The 16719-nt window shown below is 44.8% G+C and overlaps 3 protein-coding genes across 3 annotated transcripts; 2 read left to right on the forward strand and 1 right to left on the reverse strand.

Annotated features, from left to right (window-relative positions):
* The first annotated feature begins 56 nt into the window (after positions 1–56).
* LOC124703050 (F-box/LRR-repeat protein 4-like) lies at positions 57–4795 on the forward strand. Its single transcript, XM_047235259.1, has 8 exons — positions 57–414; positions 732–998; positions 1371–1777; positions 2126–2311; positions 2648–2840; positions 3086–3162; positions 3296–3446; positions 4296–4795. The coding sequence occupies exons 1-8, from the start codon at positions 115–117 to the stop codon at positions 4590–4592; spliced, it is 1878 nt and encodes a 625-aa protein (XP_047091215.1). The 5' UTR covers positions 57–114; the 3' UTR covers positions 4593–4795.
* Positions 4796–5148: 353 nt separating this feature from the next.
* Positions 5149–6097, forward strand: LOC124699018. Its single transcript, XM_047231394.1, has 2 exons — positions 5149–5998; positions 6031–6097. Exon 1 carries the CDS (start codon positions 5283–5285, stop codon positions 5943–5945), a length of 663 nt encoding a protein of 220 aa, XP_047087350.1. The 5' UTR covers positions 5149–5282; the 3' UTR covers positions 5946–5998; positions 6031–6097.
* A 752-nt stretch (positions 6098–6849) lies between these two features.
* On the reverse strand, positions 6850–8263 carry LOC124700260 (E3 ubiquitin ligase PQT3-like). The gene has a single exon (XM_047232413.1). The coding sequence runs from the start codon at positions 8261–8263 to the stop codon at positions 6887–6889; it is 1377 nt and encodes a 458-aa protein (XP_047088369.1). The 3' UTR covers positions 6850–6886.
* Between the last annotated feature and the right edge of the window lie 8456 nt (positions 8264–16719).

The raw sequence follows: 16719 nt of genomic DNA on the forward strand, positions 1-16719 counted from the left end.
GGAAACCCCACCTACTTGTACGCATACATTCACCTACGGCGTACCCTCCAACTTGTCCGAAATTCACATCTCTCCACCGCCGCTCTTTTCTCCGGCAGCGACGGCGGCGGTGAGATGAGGGGCTCCGACCTCATAAACCTCCTCCTCCCGCAGGACCTCCTGGAGGACGTGCTCCGCCGCGTCGGCACCGACAAGCGCGACCTCGACGCATGCGCCCTCGTCTGCACCCGCTGGCGCGCCCTCGAGCGCGCCACGCGCCGCTCCGCCAGGCTCCCGGCCTCCGGCGCCCACGCGGACGAGGTCGTGGGCCTCTTCGCGGAGCGCTTCCCCGCGCTCGTCGACGTCTCCATCGACGAGCGCCTCTCTGCTGATACCGGCGCTGCCGCCGGCACCGTTCCTAGATCGCGCCGCCCCGTGAGTACCCTCGATCTGATAGCCGGAGCTGCCCCTTACCGTCCTTCCGTACGCGTATCGTTGGAATTCTCGCTCCTTACGGTTATATATCAGATCAAACATGCTAAAGAACTCTATTTTGGAAAAAATAGCTGTGAAATTTTTAGGCTTTTGGTTTTGACTTGCATTTCCATAGCTTGAATAATACATTGCTGAAAATTGTAGTGTGAACGGGTGATGCATTGTGATCCTGTCAAGGGACAATGCTACTTCACTGACTAGCAATGCTGCAAAATATGAATGGTGCACTAAAATCCCAACTCTGATTTTTGATGCAGGGGATTAGCACCAACCCATCTGGGCGCCGTACAAGGATCTACCGGATGCCACGCTTTGCAAGGTTTATATCGCCACCCCGATCCAACCTCACAACCGCTGCTGATGGGATACAGAGCACTTGTTTGACTGATGTTGGCCTAACTAGTCTAGCCAGAGGCTGCAAAGGGCTTGAAAAACTAAGTCTAGTATGGTGTTCGGCCATATCTTCAACAGGCTTGGTGAGAATAGCAGAGAACTGCAAGAAACTGACTTCTTTGGATATCCAGGTAAATGTTGTGCTATCTGTTCTGCATCTTTTGGTCTGTTATTGACTTCATGAGATCTGTGTTCTATCATGTGTATTCATAAGAAGACTTGGATCATCAGCCTCTGTATAGTCCACTGTATAAATGGTCAATTCCCAACATAGAGTTTACAAGCATTGTGGTCAATTGAATGTAACATTATCTGAGATTGGACAGTGAGTGATCATGTCTTTTAGTTAATCAGAGGAAAACACTTCTGCTTTATATAAATTTGCAGCACATATATTTATATACTGGAATAGTTCCCATCCGCAATTTTGTAGACCAAATACATATATAACTTTTCTTCAGAAGTCTCAGTAGTCAATACCTACTTTTGGATCAAACGTGCAGGCTTGCTATATTGGAGATACAGGACTTGTTGCTATTGGGGAAGGCTGCAAGTTACTTAACAATTTGAACCTGCGCTTTGTCGAAGGCGCGACGGATGAAGGCTTGATTGGCCTAGTAAAAAACTGTGGTCAATCACTGGTTTCTCTGGGTGTTGCTACTTGTGCTTGGATGACTGATGCATCTTTGCGTGCTGTTGGATCCCACTGTCCTAACCTTGAGTTCCTGTCTCTGGAAGCAGAACATGTTAAAAATGAAGGAGTGATATCTGTTGCTAAAGGATGCCGCTTGTTGAAAACTTTGAAGCTGCAATGCATTGGTGCTGGTGATGAGGCCCTAGAAGCTATTGGTTCATACTGTTCGTTATTAGAAAGCTTATCGCTAAATAACTTTGAAAGATTCACAGACAGGTACCGAGTGTAATTTTAGTCTAATCTGTTGAAGCACAACCTCCACTTTTGTAGCGTATGCTTGTTTGTTTGTTTGTTTGTTATTAAATTTTTATTTGGACTTTCTATGCTAGGGCAAAGATATTTGATATCCTTTATATGATTCTCAATTCGATGTAACATAGTGGGCATTGCGAAATTTACTTTACTAGGATGTTAGGAGGACACACATCTGTTGTTTCCCATTGAATTATGATTTCTCAATTGAATTTATTGACCATCTCTAAATTCTCGTTGTTCCAACTTGTGCTTCTTTTGTTAGTTTTGTAGTTCTCTTAATGATTTGCTGACCTCCTTTTGCATTTGCAGGAGCCTTTCTTCCATCGCTAAAGGGTGCAAGAATCTTACTGATCTTGCTCTCAATGATTGCATGTTACTAACTGATAAAAGCCTTGAATTTGTAGCACGCAGCTGCAAGAAAATAGCACGTCTAAAGATCAACGGTTGTCAGAATATGGATACTGCTGCACTGGAGCACATTGGACGGTGGTGCCCGTATGTTCTTCCTTCATTTGACATTTATGATTTATGTAGATTGATTATCGTATATTAATCAAGTGTGTTGCAGCTCAAGTAAGTGAATTAGTATGGTAGAAGAATTGACTTTTAAAAGGAATTTGTTAGAAAACTGGATCCATGTCCATGTAATAACAAGTTGGTTTTGTATTATAACTTTACAAGAAAAGTATGGGCAATCCTAGTATGCAACTGTGCGTAAAGTAACTCTTTCACATTACTATGTTAGTGTTAGCTTACCTGCACTTCTTAGCTATGTATTTTTTTTTGTGTGTGTGGTAATGATTACATGCTTTTTTCGTCTTATGAAAGCAGGGGCCTTTTGGAACTCTCTCTGATTTACTGCCCAAGGGTCCGGGATAGTGCATTTCTGGAGCTTGGTAGAGGCTGCTCCCTTCTCCGATCGCTTTATTTAGTTGACTGTTCAAAAATAGGTGATGATGCTATGTGCCATATAGCTCAAGGCTGTAAGAACTTGACAGAAATTTCCATTCGGCGTGGTTATGAGGTAAGTTCCAAGTTTGCATCGACTTACTGCGTATATGGAGACAGATTAGAACTTTTTGCGTATGCTTAGTTTATGTGTTCTTTCTGTTTAACCTAGAACTTCACATGGTTTTCCGGTTTCTACTTTCTACGCAATTTGTTGCTTCTTAAGTATGAAATAGGATGTGCTTAGATGGAGCATCATGATCTAGTTACATGCACCTTTTGAAATCCAGAACTGATATGTGTTTTGTTGTTTGTATGAAGATAGGAGACAAAGCATTGATATCAGTTGCCGAGAATTGTAAGTCACTTAAAGAGTTATCGCTACAATTTTGTGAGAGGTAAATACTGTCACACATTTATCCTATCATTTTTATTTCTCTTGCCGATGTATATTGTTCCTGTACTGAAGTACATCTCTTTGATGATATGTTGACATCTCAGTTTGTGATTTCTTCCCAACTTTCTTTTCAGGGTATCTGATGCAGGGCTAGCTGCCATTGCTGATGGTTGCTCTCTTGAAAAGTTAAATTTGTGTGGATGCCAATTAATCACTGATAAAGGACTGACTTTCATTGCAAGAGGATGCCCTGATATTCTCTTTCTGGATATAAGTGTTCTCCCGGTACATACTTATGACACTCAATTTACTGTACTATCAATCATTCAATAATTTGGAATGAAAATGGCCTCTAGTTCAATTGTGTTTGTCCAAACCAAGTCCCGGAAACTATCCAAAACTGTCTTTAGCTTGATTTCAGCTAAGAGAAAACTTGCTCCTCTTGTTTTGATCCTATACATGGTCTTTCATGGAGGTTAACTAGTTTCCTTAGCACAGCCCGTTATGAGTTCGAATTAAATGTATTTTCATTCTTATTTCTTACCCGAAGAACTCATAGCGACTGGATACAACTCAGAGTTCAGTCTCAGATCCAGATTCTGATATATAGGAAACTTTGAAACTTTATAAGAGTACATTGTGTTCATAGCAGTTGGATTTATCAGTTATATCTATATATTTAAAATAGTGGAACATAACAAATATAAAAATGATTTTTGTACCTCAGTAAAACAAGGCGAGATACCAATATGGGCTGTTCAAACATGAACTATGCTGGTCGCCAAAAGAAAAATGAAGTATTGTCATGAGATGAATTCTTCTGCATCACTAACATGGAAATCTTACACTTGACTACTAACTGCCTTGCATGCAAGGGATCAACAGCAATCTCAGTAAGTCTAGTTGCCTTGTACGCAAGGGATCATTAGCATCGTTCAGTAAGTATAGGTACAACAAAGGAGTATTAAAAATGTAAGCCTCTTAGCTGGAACCTGCACTACAAAGGAATTTGGCGCTAATCTTGCTAGATTGTGTTTTTTTATAAGAAGTGGTGAGGTCCATTTTGGATTATCCCAATAGTAAGTAGCATTCAAGTTCTGCTATCCTTCTTGCTGATTTCCCTCAAAACTGCAGCTGATAGGGGACATGGGGCTAGCAGAGATTGGTGAAGGTTGCCCCCAGCTTAAGGACATTGCACTCTCGCACTGCCCAGGGGCGACTGATGTTGGTCTGGGACACCTCGTCAGGGGGTGCTTGCAACTGCAGACATGTCAGTTGGTGTACTGTAAGCGAGTGACCAGCACTGGGGTAGCGACTGTCGTCTCGAGCTGCCCTAGGCTGAAGAAGCTCCTCGTTGAGGAGACAAAGGTCAGCGAGAGAACGCGGCGGAGGGCAGGACCCATCTTATCCTTTCTCTGCACTGGGCTTTAGCCTCAAACGAAAAAAAGTTGTGTTGTATAAAACTTCTTTGTTATTTAGTTTTTACAAAGCAGCTACACTTCATACCTTACATAATCTCCAGAAAAGTTGTTGTATGAAACCCAAAATTGTTGAACCAAATTAGATGTTGTATCAATTGTATAACTCATAGTGGTGAACCAAATAAAATTGAACTGGTGAATTGTTCCCTTGAATATGTATATGATTCTAGTGATGTAGAAACAAACCTTTTTGCTGCAGTTGTTACTTCTTTACTGGCCTATCTTGAAGCAAAATTTGAAATAGAAATTTAAACCCTTATCTGTCTGCCTCTATCAGTTTTTTTAGTAAGATACCTTGCAAGAGAGTACATCTCTTTTGTCACGCTTGGAATTGCTTCGGATAGTGATATTCCAATTCCAAATGGATTTGCTTCCTGTGGCATCTGGAATAATAAAGCACAAGGATAAAAGTGAAGCCAGAATCTTTGCCTGTGATCAGGAAGCAAAGAACCTTTGTTTCTCCATCTTTCTCCAACATCCATTTCCACCAGGAACATCATCCCAGCGGCAAGGAATGGATTCCCATCTCTTGCACTTTGGGCTACCTTGTCCCTTCCTTATCCACTGAAGTGCGTCTATAAAGTTCGTTCCACCATTTTTGCATCTCAAGAATCAAACACAGAGCACGCTTGTGCTTCCAATGGAGAAATGTGTGGATGGGGGCGACGATTCGGCGAGGGCCGTCGGCATGTGTGACCGATTCCTGACGTTCCTGGCCAAGAACCTGTCGATTAACAGGCAGAAGAACATCGCCCAGGGGCCAAGAAATGACGGCGATCATAAGAGCCATGCAGAGGATGAAGAGGACGAGTTTGCGGTGAAGATCGAGAAGGCCGACTGCAAGTTCAACCGCGAGGAGGAAGAGCACAGGAGCCTCCCTGCAACCATCCTAGAAGGGGGGAGTGCTGATGCGAGAACAAGTGATCAGCATAAGGAGGCTGTGGCGGAAGCTAGTCGCAAGGTGGCGGCGACGGAAGCGAGCTTGGCGGCGGCGACGGAAACGAGCTCGGCGGCGGCGCCGGCAGTACAGGGGAAGAAGGTGAGGAAGTCGGTGACCATAAAGGAGGAGCCCGCCGGCGACAAGGAGAAGGCGAAGAAGTCGCTGTCGAAGAAGCGGCAAGCGTCGTCAGTAAGCGGCGCTGGCGTTGAGGAGCCGGTCCCGAGGCCACCGCTGAGGTGGGGACTCCGGCCGAGGATGCCGTCGGCGAACCTGAGGGTGCCGTCCAACATCAATGAGAAGTCATCAAACTTCATCGAGGCGCGCAGGAAGGGCTTCGGCGCCGGCGGAAAGCCGGAGAAATGAGCTGCAGCTCCCACCATGGCGTCATTATGTATAATAGTGTGTGCCTGTGTGTATGTACATGTGTTGGTTTCGTTGATTGTTGGTTTGTGTCCGAAGTACTGTATTAATGATGATCAGAAGAATTTGTAACAAGTTTGTCAGATTCACGGCAATGTTATTGTTTCATGCTGACTAGCTTGATATTTGCTACGCGCGCACTCAGTCCACCCCTGATTGATGATGCACACATACGTACTGTCAGCATGTGCACGTATGTGTTGGTTTGGATATCTGATGGTGTTGTGTCCAATGGATTGATGATGATCATAAGAATTTTTAAATGTGAACAAGTTTGTCAGATTCATGCCGATGTTATTGTTTCCTGCTAACTAGCTTGCTACTACTATATGGTTAGGTGTGCTCCAACATTCCAAATTCTGAACATCCGGAATTTTCAAACGTAAAAATAAAATTCGTCACTTGTAAGAGTAGATTTCAACTTTCGGAAGCTACGCTATGGATCCTTTATTGGCACTGGTAGGATGGAATTCATGAAACATGAATTAATTTTATTGACAAGGGAAGAGCAGAAGACAGAAGCTGCAAATGCCCAGGTACACACATGAAACAACACTAGTAGGCACCCAGCTATTTGAATCATAATCCACTGGTTACAGCATGGATCTCTTATTCCGGTTGTTTTCCAGTTGGGTTGCTACATGTAGTACCGCATGGATCCCTTATTGACAGATTGGAATTCAAGAGACACACACAAGTTCCTTTTATTGACAAGGGGAAGAGTGGAAGACAGTAGCTGCAAATTCAAGTACACTCGTAGGCATGGAGGTCTTTGAATCATACTCCATAATACACTAGTTACATTGCAAGATATTCTAATAACTACAAAAATCATCAAATCCTAGCAGACTATCAGCATTGGCCACCAGATCAGCTTCAGTGCTTTACGTCAGAACTAGAGCAACTTGTGATCTGCTTCCGCCGCACCTTCTCTTGAAACTCCGGTCCTGCTGCCTCTGATCCTCGCACGCCGTCCTCTTCCTGCCGTCGGGGCGTTCGCCGTGGTAGCCATACGAAGCTTCCCTGTTGCCCATGGCGTCGACATGGTGCGGCCCCATCGGGTAACCTCCACCGTAACCGTAAGGCATGCCGCCGTAGCCGTACCCGTAGTACATGGAAGGATCGGCTGACCACGGAAAGAACGGGTTGTAGCACGCCGGAGGGAACGGATGAAGGTCGTGGCAGCCGTACTGATGATCGGCATGCTTGGCGGCGCGCGCTCCGGCTGTGTCCGTCGTCTCTCGCTCCTTCTTTCTTGGCTCATGCGCCGCCGCAGGAGCCGACGTGGAGGATTCGCTTCCGTCACTGTGCTCCGAGGAGGCGCCCTTCTTGGAAGATGCGTGGCTGTGTCGCGAGGCGGCTGGACTCTGAGTCTCCGCGTTGCTGCCGACGGAGCTTCTCTGCTTCTCCGTTCTTCCACACGAGCCGCTGGTGGCCCTGGCGGCGAGAATGTTGGAGATGGTGGTGCGCAGCGTCGGGTTGGGGATCAGGTCGTCGGCGCGCGCGCGTGCCCCGCACGCGCACGTGGAGTTGGCGACGATGTGCGCTCGGATGCACCGGTCGCAGAAGCTGCTGAAGCAGCACTTGCTCGTCATCACCGCGTCCGCCATCACATTCTTGCAGATCTTGCAGTACAGATCCGCCGGGACGCCGTCGTCGTCATCGTTGTCGTCGGCCTGCGCCTGGGGAAGCACCGTCCTGGCCTTTCCGCAGTCGAATCTTGGGTCGCCATTGGTGGGGCAGTGCTGGATGAGGTGTCCCGGGACGCGGCACCTGTGGCACACGTACCCGGCCGGCGGCGGCGGCGCCCACACAGGGCCACGGTGACCGTAGTGAGACGGCCCTTCCCACTTGAGTTCCGCGGCGTTGATCACCGCGCTGATGGCCTTGGCCTCGTCGTCGTCCTCGGCTCCCGCCGACGCGCTCGACGTGGAGGCAGCAGAATCCGATGATGAGTCTTGGTTCGCTTTAGGGCGTTGGGTGGATGGCTCTACGATGGTACCTGCCGGAGGCCCGGCGACTCGGCGCACCACCACCGTCGAGTTGCGCAGGACCAAGGCGTTGTCGTCCGCGTACTCCTCGCCGGTCTGCGCGTCGGAGATGGCGATGCCCTCCCGGGCACCCCGCCCGCGTGTCCGGCCGTGGCCGTGGCGGCTGGTTCCCATGATCAGGCGCTTCAGCTCGGCGACGGAGACGGAAGGCGCCGCGATGGGCAGGGAGAACGTGTCGACGCCGCTCCTGTACCGGTAGTACACCGCCATCGATCTCCTTCCCTGGAGATTGGTCGGTCAGCTACGGCGAACGAGAAGTTGCGTCGGGGACACGCTCGGTCAGGAAGCGAGGAATATGCATGTCAGTGATCATGGTTCATGGCCTTATATCATCGCGTAGTACGAATCCGAGATGGTTTCGAGCTCAAAATTTGCGCATCTTTTCCGTGTCTGTTCGCTTTGCGTAGCTGAACCTGAACTGAACCAGTACATCGGTACTTGGGGAGTTTTTATCCAGCTTGAAAAATACAATTCCATTACGGCCACCAAAGACATTAAAGAGTACGGCCCTGATCTCCTGGCGTAAAAAGCTGTGCTCCGAGAAGTTTTGCCCCTGGCTCTGAATCCAAGTGGCGACATTAGCAGCATCAGATTCCATCGCCACAGGGTGGTGAGCCCAGGTAGCAGCAAGTCTCAGGCCATCCAGGCACGCCGTAGCTTAATTAGACTACACATAGTGAGAGTAATTTAGGTAGCACCGTATGCTATGCCAACTAGAATGATATAGTCATGCGAACTGATAAAGTTGATGAACATGTTAAGTCGTCTAAATAGAATAAAAACATTTCACATCTAATCCGGTTGCTAGAACAATTAACAGTAGCATGATCTCGAAGGGAGAGGACAAAATCACACATGATGCGGGCATTTTGCGTTTGTGTTGGTTTCGTTAGCCATGTCGTCGAAGATGTTGTTGACGTTCGGAAAGAAGTTGCCGTGAAGGAAAAACTTCCCCGACGAGGTGTTGCTAGTATTTGCGCGAGCACGCTCCCCAAAATCCGACCGCCCCTCGCCTATATAGATCCATGAGAGGTGGGGTTCCAGAGGCCTAGCTACCGTCCTATCCTGCGGTGTACGCCGAAAGATGGGATAAGGAAGATATGGATGGCGACACAAGGTATACAACCTGGGCGAGGAGCAGCCTCTTTATAGATAGCGGAGGTAAAACGAATGATCATAGGAAAGCCAATGAGTTGAACGAATCAGATTGATCCTTTCATCCTCAACTGCAGATTGAAAAACCATCTAGCTTCTGCAAACATGCATGAAAAAAGAAAGGCAACTCATACATGTTGCATAGATGGTTTCTTAGTTCGACTCATTTCCGAAAACCAACGCACGTCGTGACGAGACCTGCGGGATGCGGAGGAGGAGCATGCAAGTAAGTATCCTTTTCTCATGCTCATACAACATGGGAAAGAGCAACCCTTATAAGCAGGAGGTCCACCTCCTTATAAACTATTAATGTAGGATCAAACTTTCGTTTCACCTCTTGCCATACATGAATGAGTCAAATTGGTCTTTGGTATTTTCACCAGAAATCATTGGATATTTTAATGGCCTGGCCCAAAACACTATAATTCGAACAGGTAGAAACTAAAGTTGAGATGCTTAAAGAGAACACTAAACTATTTTTTGTTCCCCATTTCTTGAAATGCATAGTTTTTTCTAAAGAAAATTATTTAACGCACATCTATAGTTTTTAGTCACTAATGTTAATGTTGGGGGCAATCTTAACTAAGATAAAATAACCAGAATACTAATGGTCGATAGCAGTAACTGAAACACTTTTATTAGTCCATAAAAATCTGAGCTCTTTAGTGCTGAAAAGAAGCGCGAATAATGTTCAAAAAGAATCTCAAACTATAAATGGAAAATAGTAAGACAAATTGGAAGAGGTACATAAAATCTTAAAGATAGCTCGGAACAAGATACATAATAAGTGACCACCATTCGCACTACCTTTTATGTTGTTAAAGGGTCTATGCTGACTTTATAAAATTCAAGTGCGCCCCTATATCCTAAGGCAGCCACCACGTTCGTGTCCTAGGGAAATTATCTTGTCTATTTCTTAATTTTTTGACTATACACATATTGTGAAGATAACACTTTTTTATGCCCATGTAGATAAGTATTTTGAGTCTACATATTCTTAATTTACATCATATAGAGACTTAGATATCCTACCCAAACTTCTTTTGTGGCGTGTTCAATATTCTCGAAGTAGAAATATGGTGGACTTTGAGTTATAACAAAATAACTTTCTTACAAACACCTAATTTTAGAGTGCAAAAAACACACACGCCCAGTTTTTCTCGATATTTCAACCAATCTACTAATCTCATAGCCAAGCTATTATTATATTATTATTACTGCCTATCTTATTGTTAGTTGGACTAGGACAAGTTAAATAAATTTCCATTATTTCTATATACAAAATGTTTTAATTAGAGATGGCTCATTTTTTCACCATATATATTTTGTTGTTCATGTGAATATCGACATGCAACTTTAGCTATTCCCTCCGTCTAAACAAAAGCTGCTTAACTTTTTCTAGATATGGCTATATCTATAATTAAAATATGCCTATATACATCAATATCTAGGCGAAGTTGAGAAACTTCCTTTACATATGGAGGGCGTAGTATTTTTCTATCTTCTCGACCAGAAATTACTATATTTTTACGTTGGTAATAATACATTCATGGAATGAAATATCAGATGTTGTAGTTTTATAGTGTGTTTTGCTAATACATAGTACCAAAGTAAAATTGTATTTTTAATTTAGATCTTCATATATTTTTAAGTTCAGTATGAAATTGTTTCACTAAACTAAACTAATTTCATCTTAGTCTAACAAAGCTTAAATAGACAAGATCTCTTATTTCATATATTAAGTATTACCACTTTGGATGTTGTATTATATCATTTTTATATTTATATGTGTTGTGTCTATTTCTAATAACCTTGTAGATGGTTCTCCAACTTATGAGTCTAACAAATGATATTTTCGGGATTGAGTGAAATATTCCCATATCTACGCCTTTAAACCTAGTATCGGTTTACTTACCCCTTAGTTGCACATTGTACGCCTCTAAAAAATCGCAGGGTCTCTTTGGTTTGTAGGAAAAGTAGAGAAAAAGTATAGGGCATGAGGTTTACCTTTGATGGAGCTATTCTTCCGTTTGAATCAAATGAGTGAAGCAAAGAAAGTCGCAGAAGTTTTTCTCTAATCTCAGTTTCAAATTAGAGGACATTCACGGATTTACAGCTCACTTGAACTTCCTTTGAGAACCTCCCAAAATGACCTTTTGAAACCATAGCGTCAATCTCGTGTCTTATATATGGTGAACAAATCGAATAAATTGCAAGTCGAATCCCAATCGTGATATATACCCGTGTAGATTCTACCTAAATTCTCAGTTTAGCTTGGCAATTCTACTAAGAAGTCGTTTGAAAGCCAGGTTTTCATTTCATTTGTAGCATTTTGAAATGAATACATGTATTCATTTCATTTACATTGTAATTCTAGAAATGGACACTTGTTTGGTTGCCACAGAAATTGTAAATGACAGTAGAATTCAATATTGAATTTGTTTGGTTGCCACAGGTATTGTGAATGACAAGTTTCAGCTCGAAATTGTGATTACACATGGCATCATTTTGCTGGATTTCCTAAATGAAATGATGGCCCAATTCTGTGGCAACCAAACAACCCACCTATGAAATTTTAAAATGAATTTCAGGATTCCAGACTCAAATGATGGATACCAAACGACCTCTAAAACTTTTTTGTTCAGCCTGCTTCTCCTTCATTGTCAGCAAAGAGGCAGTGAACCTATTTAACAACGCAATACATACCCCTATATTACCAATATCTCTAACCGGCCCGGCCCATTAGGATCCCTAGTGTTTTGGTATTTTCAGTTCTAGCAAAGGTTCTAGAACCTTTCGGTCTGGTTTACCTCAATTTGTTTGGTGTTTTATTATAGGGATTTGTTACTTCTCAGCTACCTGAGAACTAAGTTCATGCTCAGTCAAGTTCTACATTATTAGATTTGCATCGTGACGTGCTAGGTATCAGTTGCAATATGAGCTGCAATTGAGATTTGATGACATAATCTGACTGAGAACGAAATTAATTCTCAGTCGAATGAGCAATAGCTACACCCTTTTTTATATGCATGTTTGTTCGTTTGTTTTCATTTTCATTTTAAAAGTCTAAACAATTTGAAACTTGATTTTTTTAAGAATTTTCAAAGTTTGAACAATCTCCAAATTTGAACATTTAAAAAATCCAAGATCAAAATATTTTTCTTTCATAATCTAAACAATTTTCGAATCTAAACATTTTTCAAATCCAAACGTTTTTGAATCATAGCAATTTCAAATCTGATTTTTTGCTAAATCCTAAAACTTTCAAATCTGAACAATTTTCAAAGAAAAATAACAAATAAAAACGAAAAAAAAGAGTAGAGAGAAAATTGAAGGGAAGAAAGCCGATACCTGGGCCGACTCAGAAGCTACATGCACGCTGCTGTCGATGCCGTAGTTTCTTTTTTGTGAACTCACACGCCTCTATTCAAATAGAGTTGATGATTAGAGGCATGTTTGGACCTACTAGTGGCTCCAATAACCACAGATGTCTTCCCATTGGAAGAGACTATGCAAATCTCGCTAGGCGATGAGCTTCTATATTTGACTCTGTCCTCTTGCTTGAAGGAGGTACCTCCTCTTTGTTGATCTATGTTCTTTGTTCCAGTCAGAATGCTCTCGAAAACACCTAGGTTCTCTCTGTGTAGCAAGTTTAATTGGAATAGTAGCACCACCCAATCGAGCCGTTGCAGGAAATTTGGGGGCGGATAATCCGACCTAATTAAAACTCGAAACTCGCGAGCTAAGCGAGTAACTCGCGATTCGACTCGCCTCGACTCAAACTCGGTGTATAACGAGCCAAGCTAAGTTTCATATTTTGTCGTTAAACGAGTTCAAGCTAAATGAGTCGAGTTCACCGAACTCGCGAGTAGCTCGTTTAGCTCGATAAAAATGAAGTCGGACCGAGCCCACCAAAATTGGCAAGTATATTTGTGGTTTCTTAACTTTGCAATCTTATTCTCATGATATATTGATTGTTGTGGTTTATATTGTTCTGGTACCATAATCCTAATGCTTGTTGTTCATCATTCATTCCCAAATATCCGGGAAAATGCATTGTACAGTTTACATGTTCTATTTGACAGTTTGAAACGAGCTACTCATGAGTTACTCGCGATCTTTGCGAGTCGAGCTGAGTTTCAATCTGAACTCAATTGTTAAACGAGTCGAATCGAGCTAACTCGATTGTTGACCGATCTCTAGTGAGTCAAGCCGAGCTGGCTCAGCTCGGCTCGAATTCCAACCCTACCTCCACGAAGTCCGATGCCAGGCAGATGTGGCCTAGTAGAAGATCATCAGCAATTTCCGAGGCCTCCCTACAGGCTAAATCTTCAAGAGATCGTGGATGAGTTATGCCATAAAAAACTATGGTCCATGCTCCCAGAAAAACTCATGTATGTGAGCAGCAAACAATGCCCACTGCTCACTTCGCTGTCACTTTAGCAACATCCGCATCCACATTAATATTGGTGCAATCTGAAGGATGAGTTATCCACTTCACCAGCTGAGCAACTGCGGGTTCTTTGTGAAAGAACATATCTCTAATTATAATTTTGTGTGTTTGATAACATATGTGTGATACACTAATGTGTGTTGATATAGTATAGAAATTATTAATGCTTGAATTTATGTTGAGAAATAAGAGAAAGGAAGCAGGAAAATTAATCTAGGCCGGATAATCCGGGGCCGGATATTTGCAAAATATCCGACCCCTGAAAATCGGCTAAGGACTTTGGCGTCGGGGATCTCAGTATACCCATGGATCAAGGCCGGATATTTATGTTTGCCCTGGATAATCGGGGGGGGGGGGAGGGGCAGATTATCCGACCCTTACTTAGGTCGGATTATCCGCCCCCAAATTTCCTGCAACGGCTTGATTGGGTGGTGCTACTATTCCGATTAAACTTGCTAGCTAGGTGGCGGTGAGTGTTGGGGCGCTGGCGGCGGGCTCTTGGGCGCGGGGAGGCCCAGCTAGGGGCGTGGGCGGTGGCCGCGCGGGGAGACCTAGGCAGTGACGCAGACAGTTCTCGTGAGGAAGACAATGACTTTTCAAATATTTTATTTTTCAGTTTTAGTTTACAATGTCTATTCTGCGCTAGCCGTTTTACGACCCGTGAACACGTTTCTGGAAGACTGAACTAAAGTTTTTCGGTTTGCGCTCTTACGGGCTCTGCTAGAGATGCTCTTGGATGTATACTTTTTTCATTTTTGTGTAGCCCAAAGTACACAGTATTTTCAATTAAAAATTTGCACGGTTGTGAGATACATTACTAAATTTGCACGGTTGTGAGATACATTACTGACTACATCATGGTTTTTTTTTTCCAGAATATTTTGGAATGTAGAAATATGAGATCACTAATCTCTGTCCCGTCTATCCTCCATATCTTTGGGCACCCTCTTCCTTTTTTTGTTGATCGCGAATTCGGGATGAGGCAGTCTTTCCAGAGAGCCACTCCACTTCGATTTTTTAGAACCCAGATACTGCGGAACCCAATTAGACTTAGTCGAGCAGTAAGTTACATAGTTGTCTCGACCTCTAAGTTATAGAAATTACCGTACGCATGAGTATCCTCCATTCTATTCATCTGAAACTTTTTTTTCCCTAAGCTCCCTACTTTCGAATTTGAGTATGAAAAATGGCACGCACATACATGTGTGCGTCCTCTACATGCTGGAATTTTTGGAGCCTCGCTAGAAATACGTATTTTCGTCCTTTTTGTAACGGACAGGACAGGGCAGGATAGCATGATCGGACAGAGAAAAGTCCATTCCGCTCAAAATGCCAAGCCCAAAATATGTCTGCACTCGATTTGTGAGTGGACAATGCCACCTTCAGGCCCGCCGATGAGCCCACCGTCTCCTCTCTCTACTTGGCAACTGACCCGATAAATAGCCTACCGACCGCTTCGAGCCTTCGACCTTCAAACCGACTCCTAGGAGAAATCTATCAATCACAATACGGTTCCATGATCGCCTGCTGCAGATTAGAAATTTCCGACCGCGTCGAGAATTCCAGATCGCCTCGCCTCGCATCGAGAATTCAACGCTCGTCGCACCTCCCCGGCCCCGGACTTCCTCCGGTGGCTGCGGGGGGTGGTCGGATGTGGGCTCTAGACCGGGGGAAACCCTTGGCCGACGGTGGCGGCCGCGACGTCGACGACGCTGATGGCGCCGTTCTCCTTCCTGAAGGCGACATCGAGGTGATATCCCCTCCCTCCCTGCCATATCTATCTCGGGTGAAAACCCAAAGCTTTGATTTGGACGGTGGCGGCGCCCGGGTGGCGCCGTTCCCTCGTTGGAGGCGCCGTTTTGAGATAGTGGGTTTGGGTGGATGAGCTCGGCGGAGGTTGGTATGCATCATCTTCCCTTACTCCTGGCAGCTTGGTCCCGTTTGGTGGTTTGTGCTGCGGGTGGCTGTGATGTTCGTGGGTGGCGGCGCGGCGAGGCGAGTGCTCGGAGTCTTTCTCCATGGCGGTAACTTCCATTATCCATGCGTGCTCAGGGAGAGCGATCTACCACCGACAGGTACGATGCCCTCCAATCCGGGGCAAGAAAGCAGGGAGCTTTCTTTGGAGGTGGGAACGGATGGTGCCTGGGCTTTGCTTGGCCTCTGGAGGTTGACGATGGTGCGAGTCCCTCTATGGCGGCCTTCTTCACCAGCTTCGACGCCTCTTTAGTTGGATCACAAGACTGGACAATGGCCTCGGAGCTCAAGCTGTGTTTCACTCTTTTTTCTTGTTTTGCTTGTAGTTTTTGGTTCCTGTTAGCTAGTTTTCAGCATCTTGTATCATCTTGCCGGCAACGGCCTTATTAATTTAGGATTTCTATTTTCGTGCCCTCAGGTCCTTAGTTGTGCTAAGTTTTCCGCAGCTCCTTAGTTTTTCCTCAGTTTTCCCCAAGACCTTGTCTGAAACCATCACAAGTGCTGTAACGGCCGGTTGCCCGACGGTTGACCGTTATCTTCTGACTAGTGGGGCCACGTAGAGCCCGCAAAGACACGTCAGACCATCCATCTTTGTTTGACCGTAAGCATCGCTGTATCTCTGACCAAAACGCGCACGAGTGGGGCTTCGGTATATCGAATGATAAGTGGGCCATGGCGCTGATACAAGGGGCAATACACGGGTCGGAATAGATTTTTAAACGGAGCTCTACAGCGATGGCACGGAGGAGGTGACCTGCGGGGTGCCGAGATGAGATCGACGTCCACAAAGAACTGCATGAGGCGAGACTAGACGCATTAGATAGATATGAACTAGACTCGTTTAACCATGCAAAGAAGAGAAGAAATGGTCGACGACATCGACGACTACCTCAAAACTTTGACTGACCGTGTCCGACACGAACGCGAGCAATGTAGAGAAAACTAGTGTCTCTCCTTTCTGGCGTGTATAGATGGGTGCTAGAAGAGTGTGGTGGCGAAGGGAAAGACCTCACGGTGGTCTGTGGCGTCCAGCATAGCGGGGCGGCGTGGCCGTACCCACAGCGGCGTGCATGCATGTTCGGTA

The sequence above is a fragment of the Lolium rigidum genome, chromosome 3 (genome assembly GCF_022539505.1).
Source record: "Lolium rigidum isolate FL_2022 chromosome 3, APGP_CSIRO_Lrig_0.1, whole genome shotgun sequence".
NCBI classification, from domain to species: domain Eukaryota; kingdom Viridiplantae; phylum Streptophyta; class Magnoliopsida; order Poales; family Poaceae; genus Lolium; species Lolium rigidum.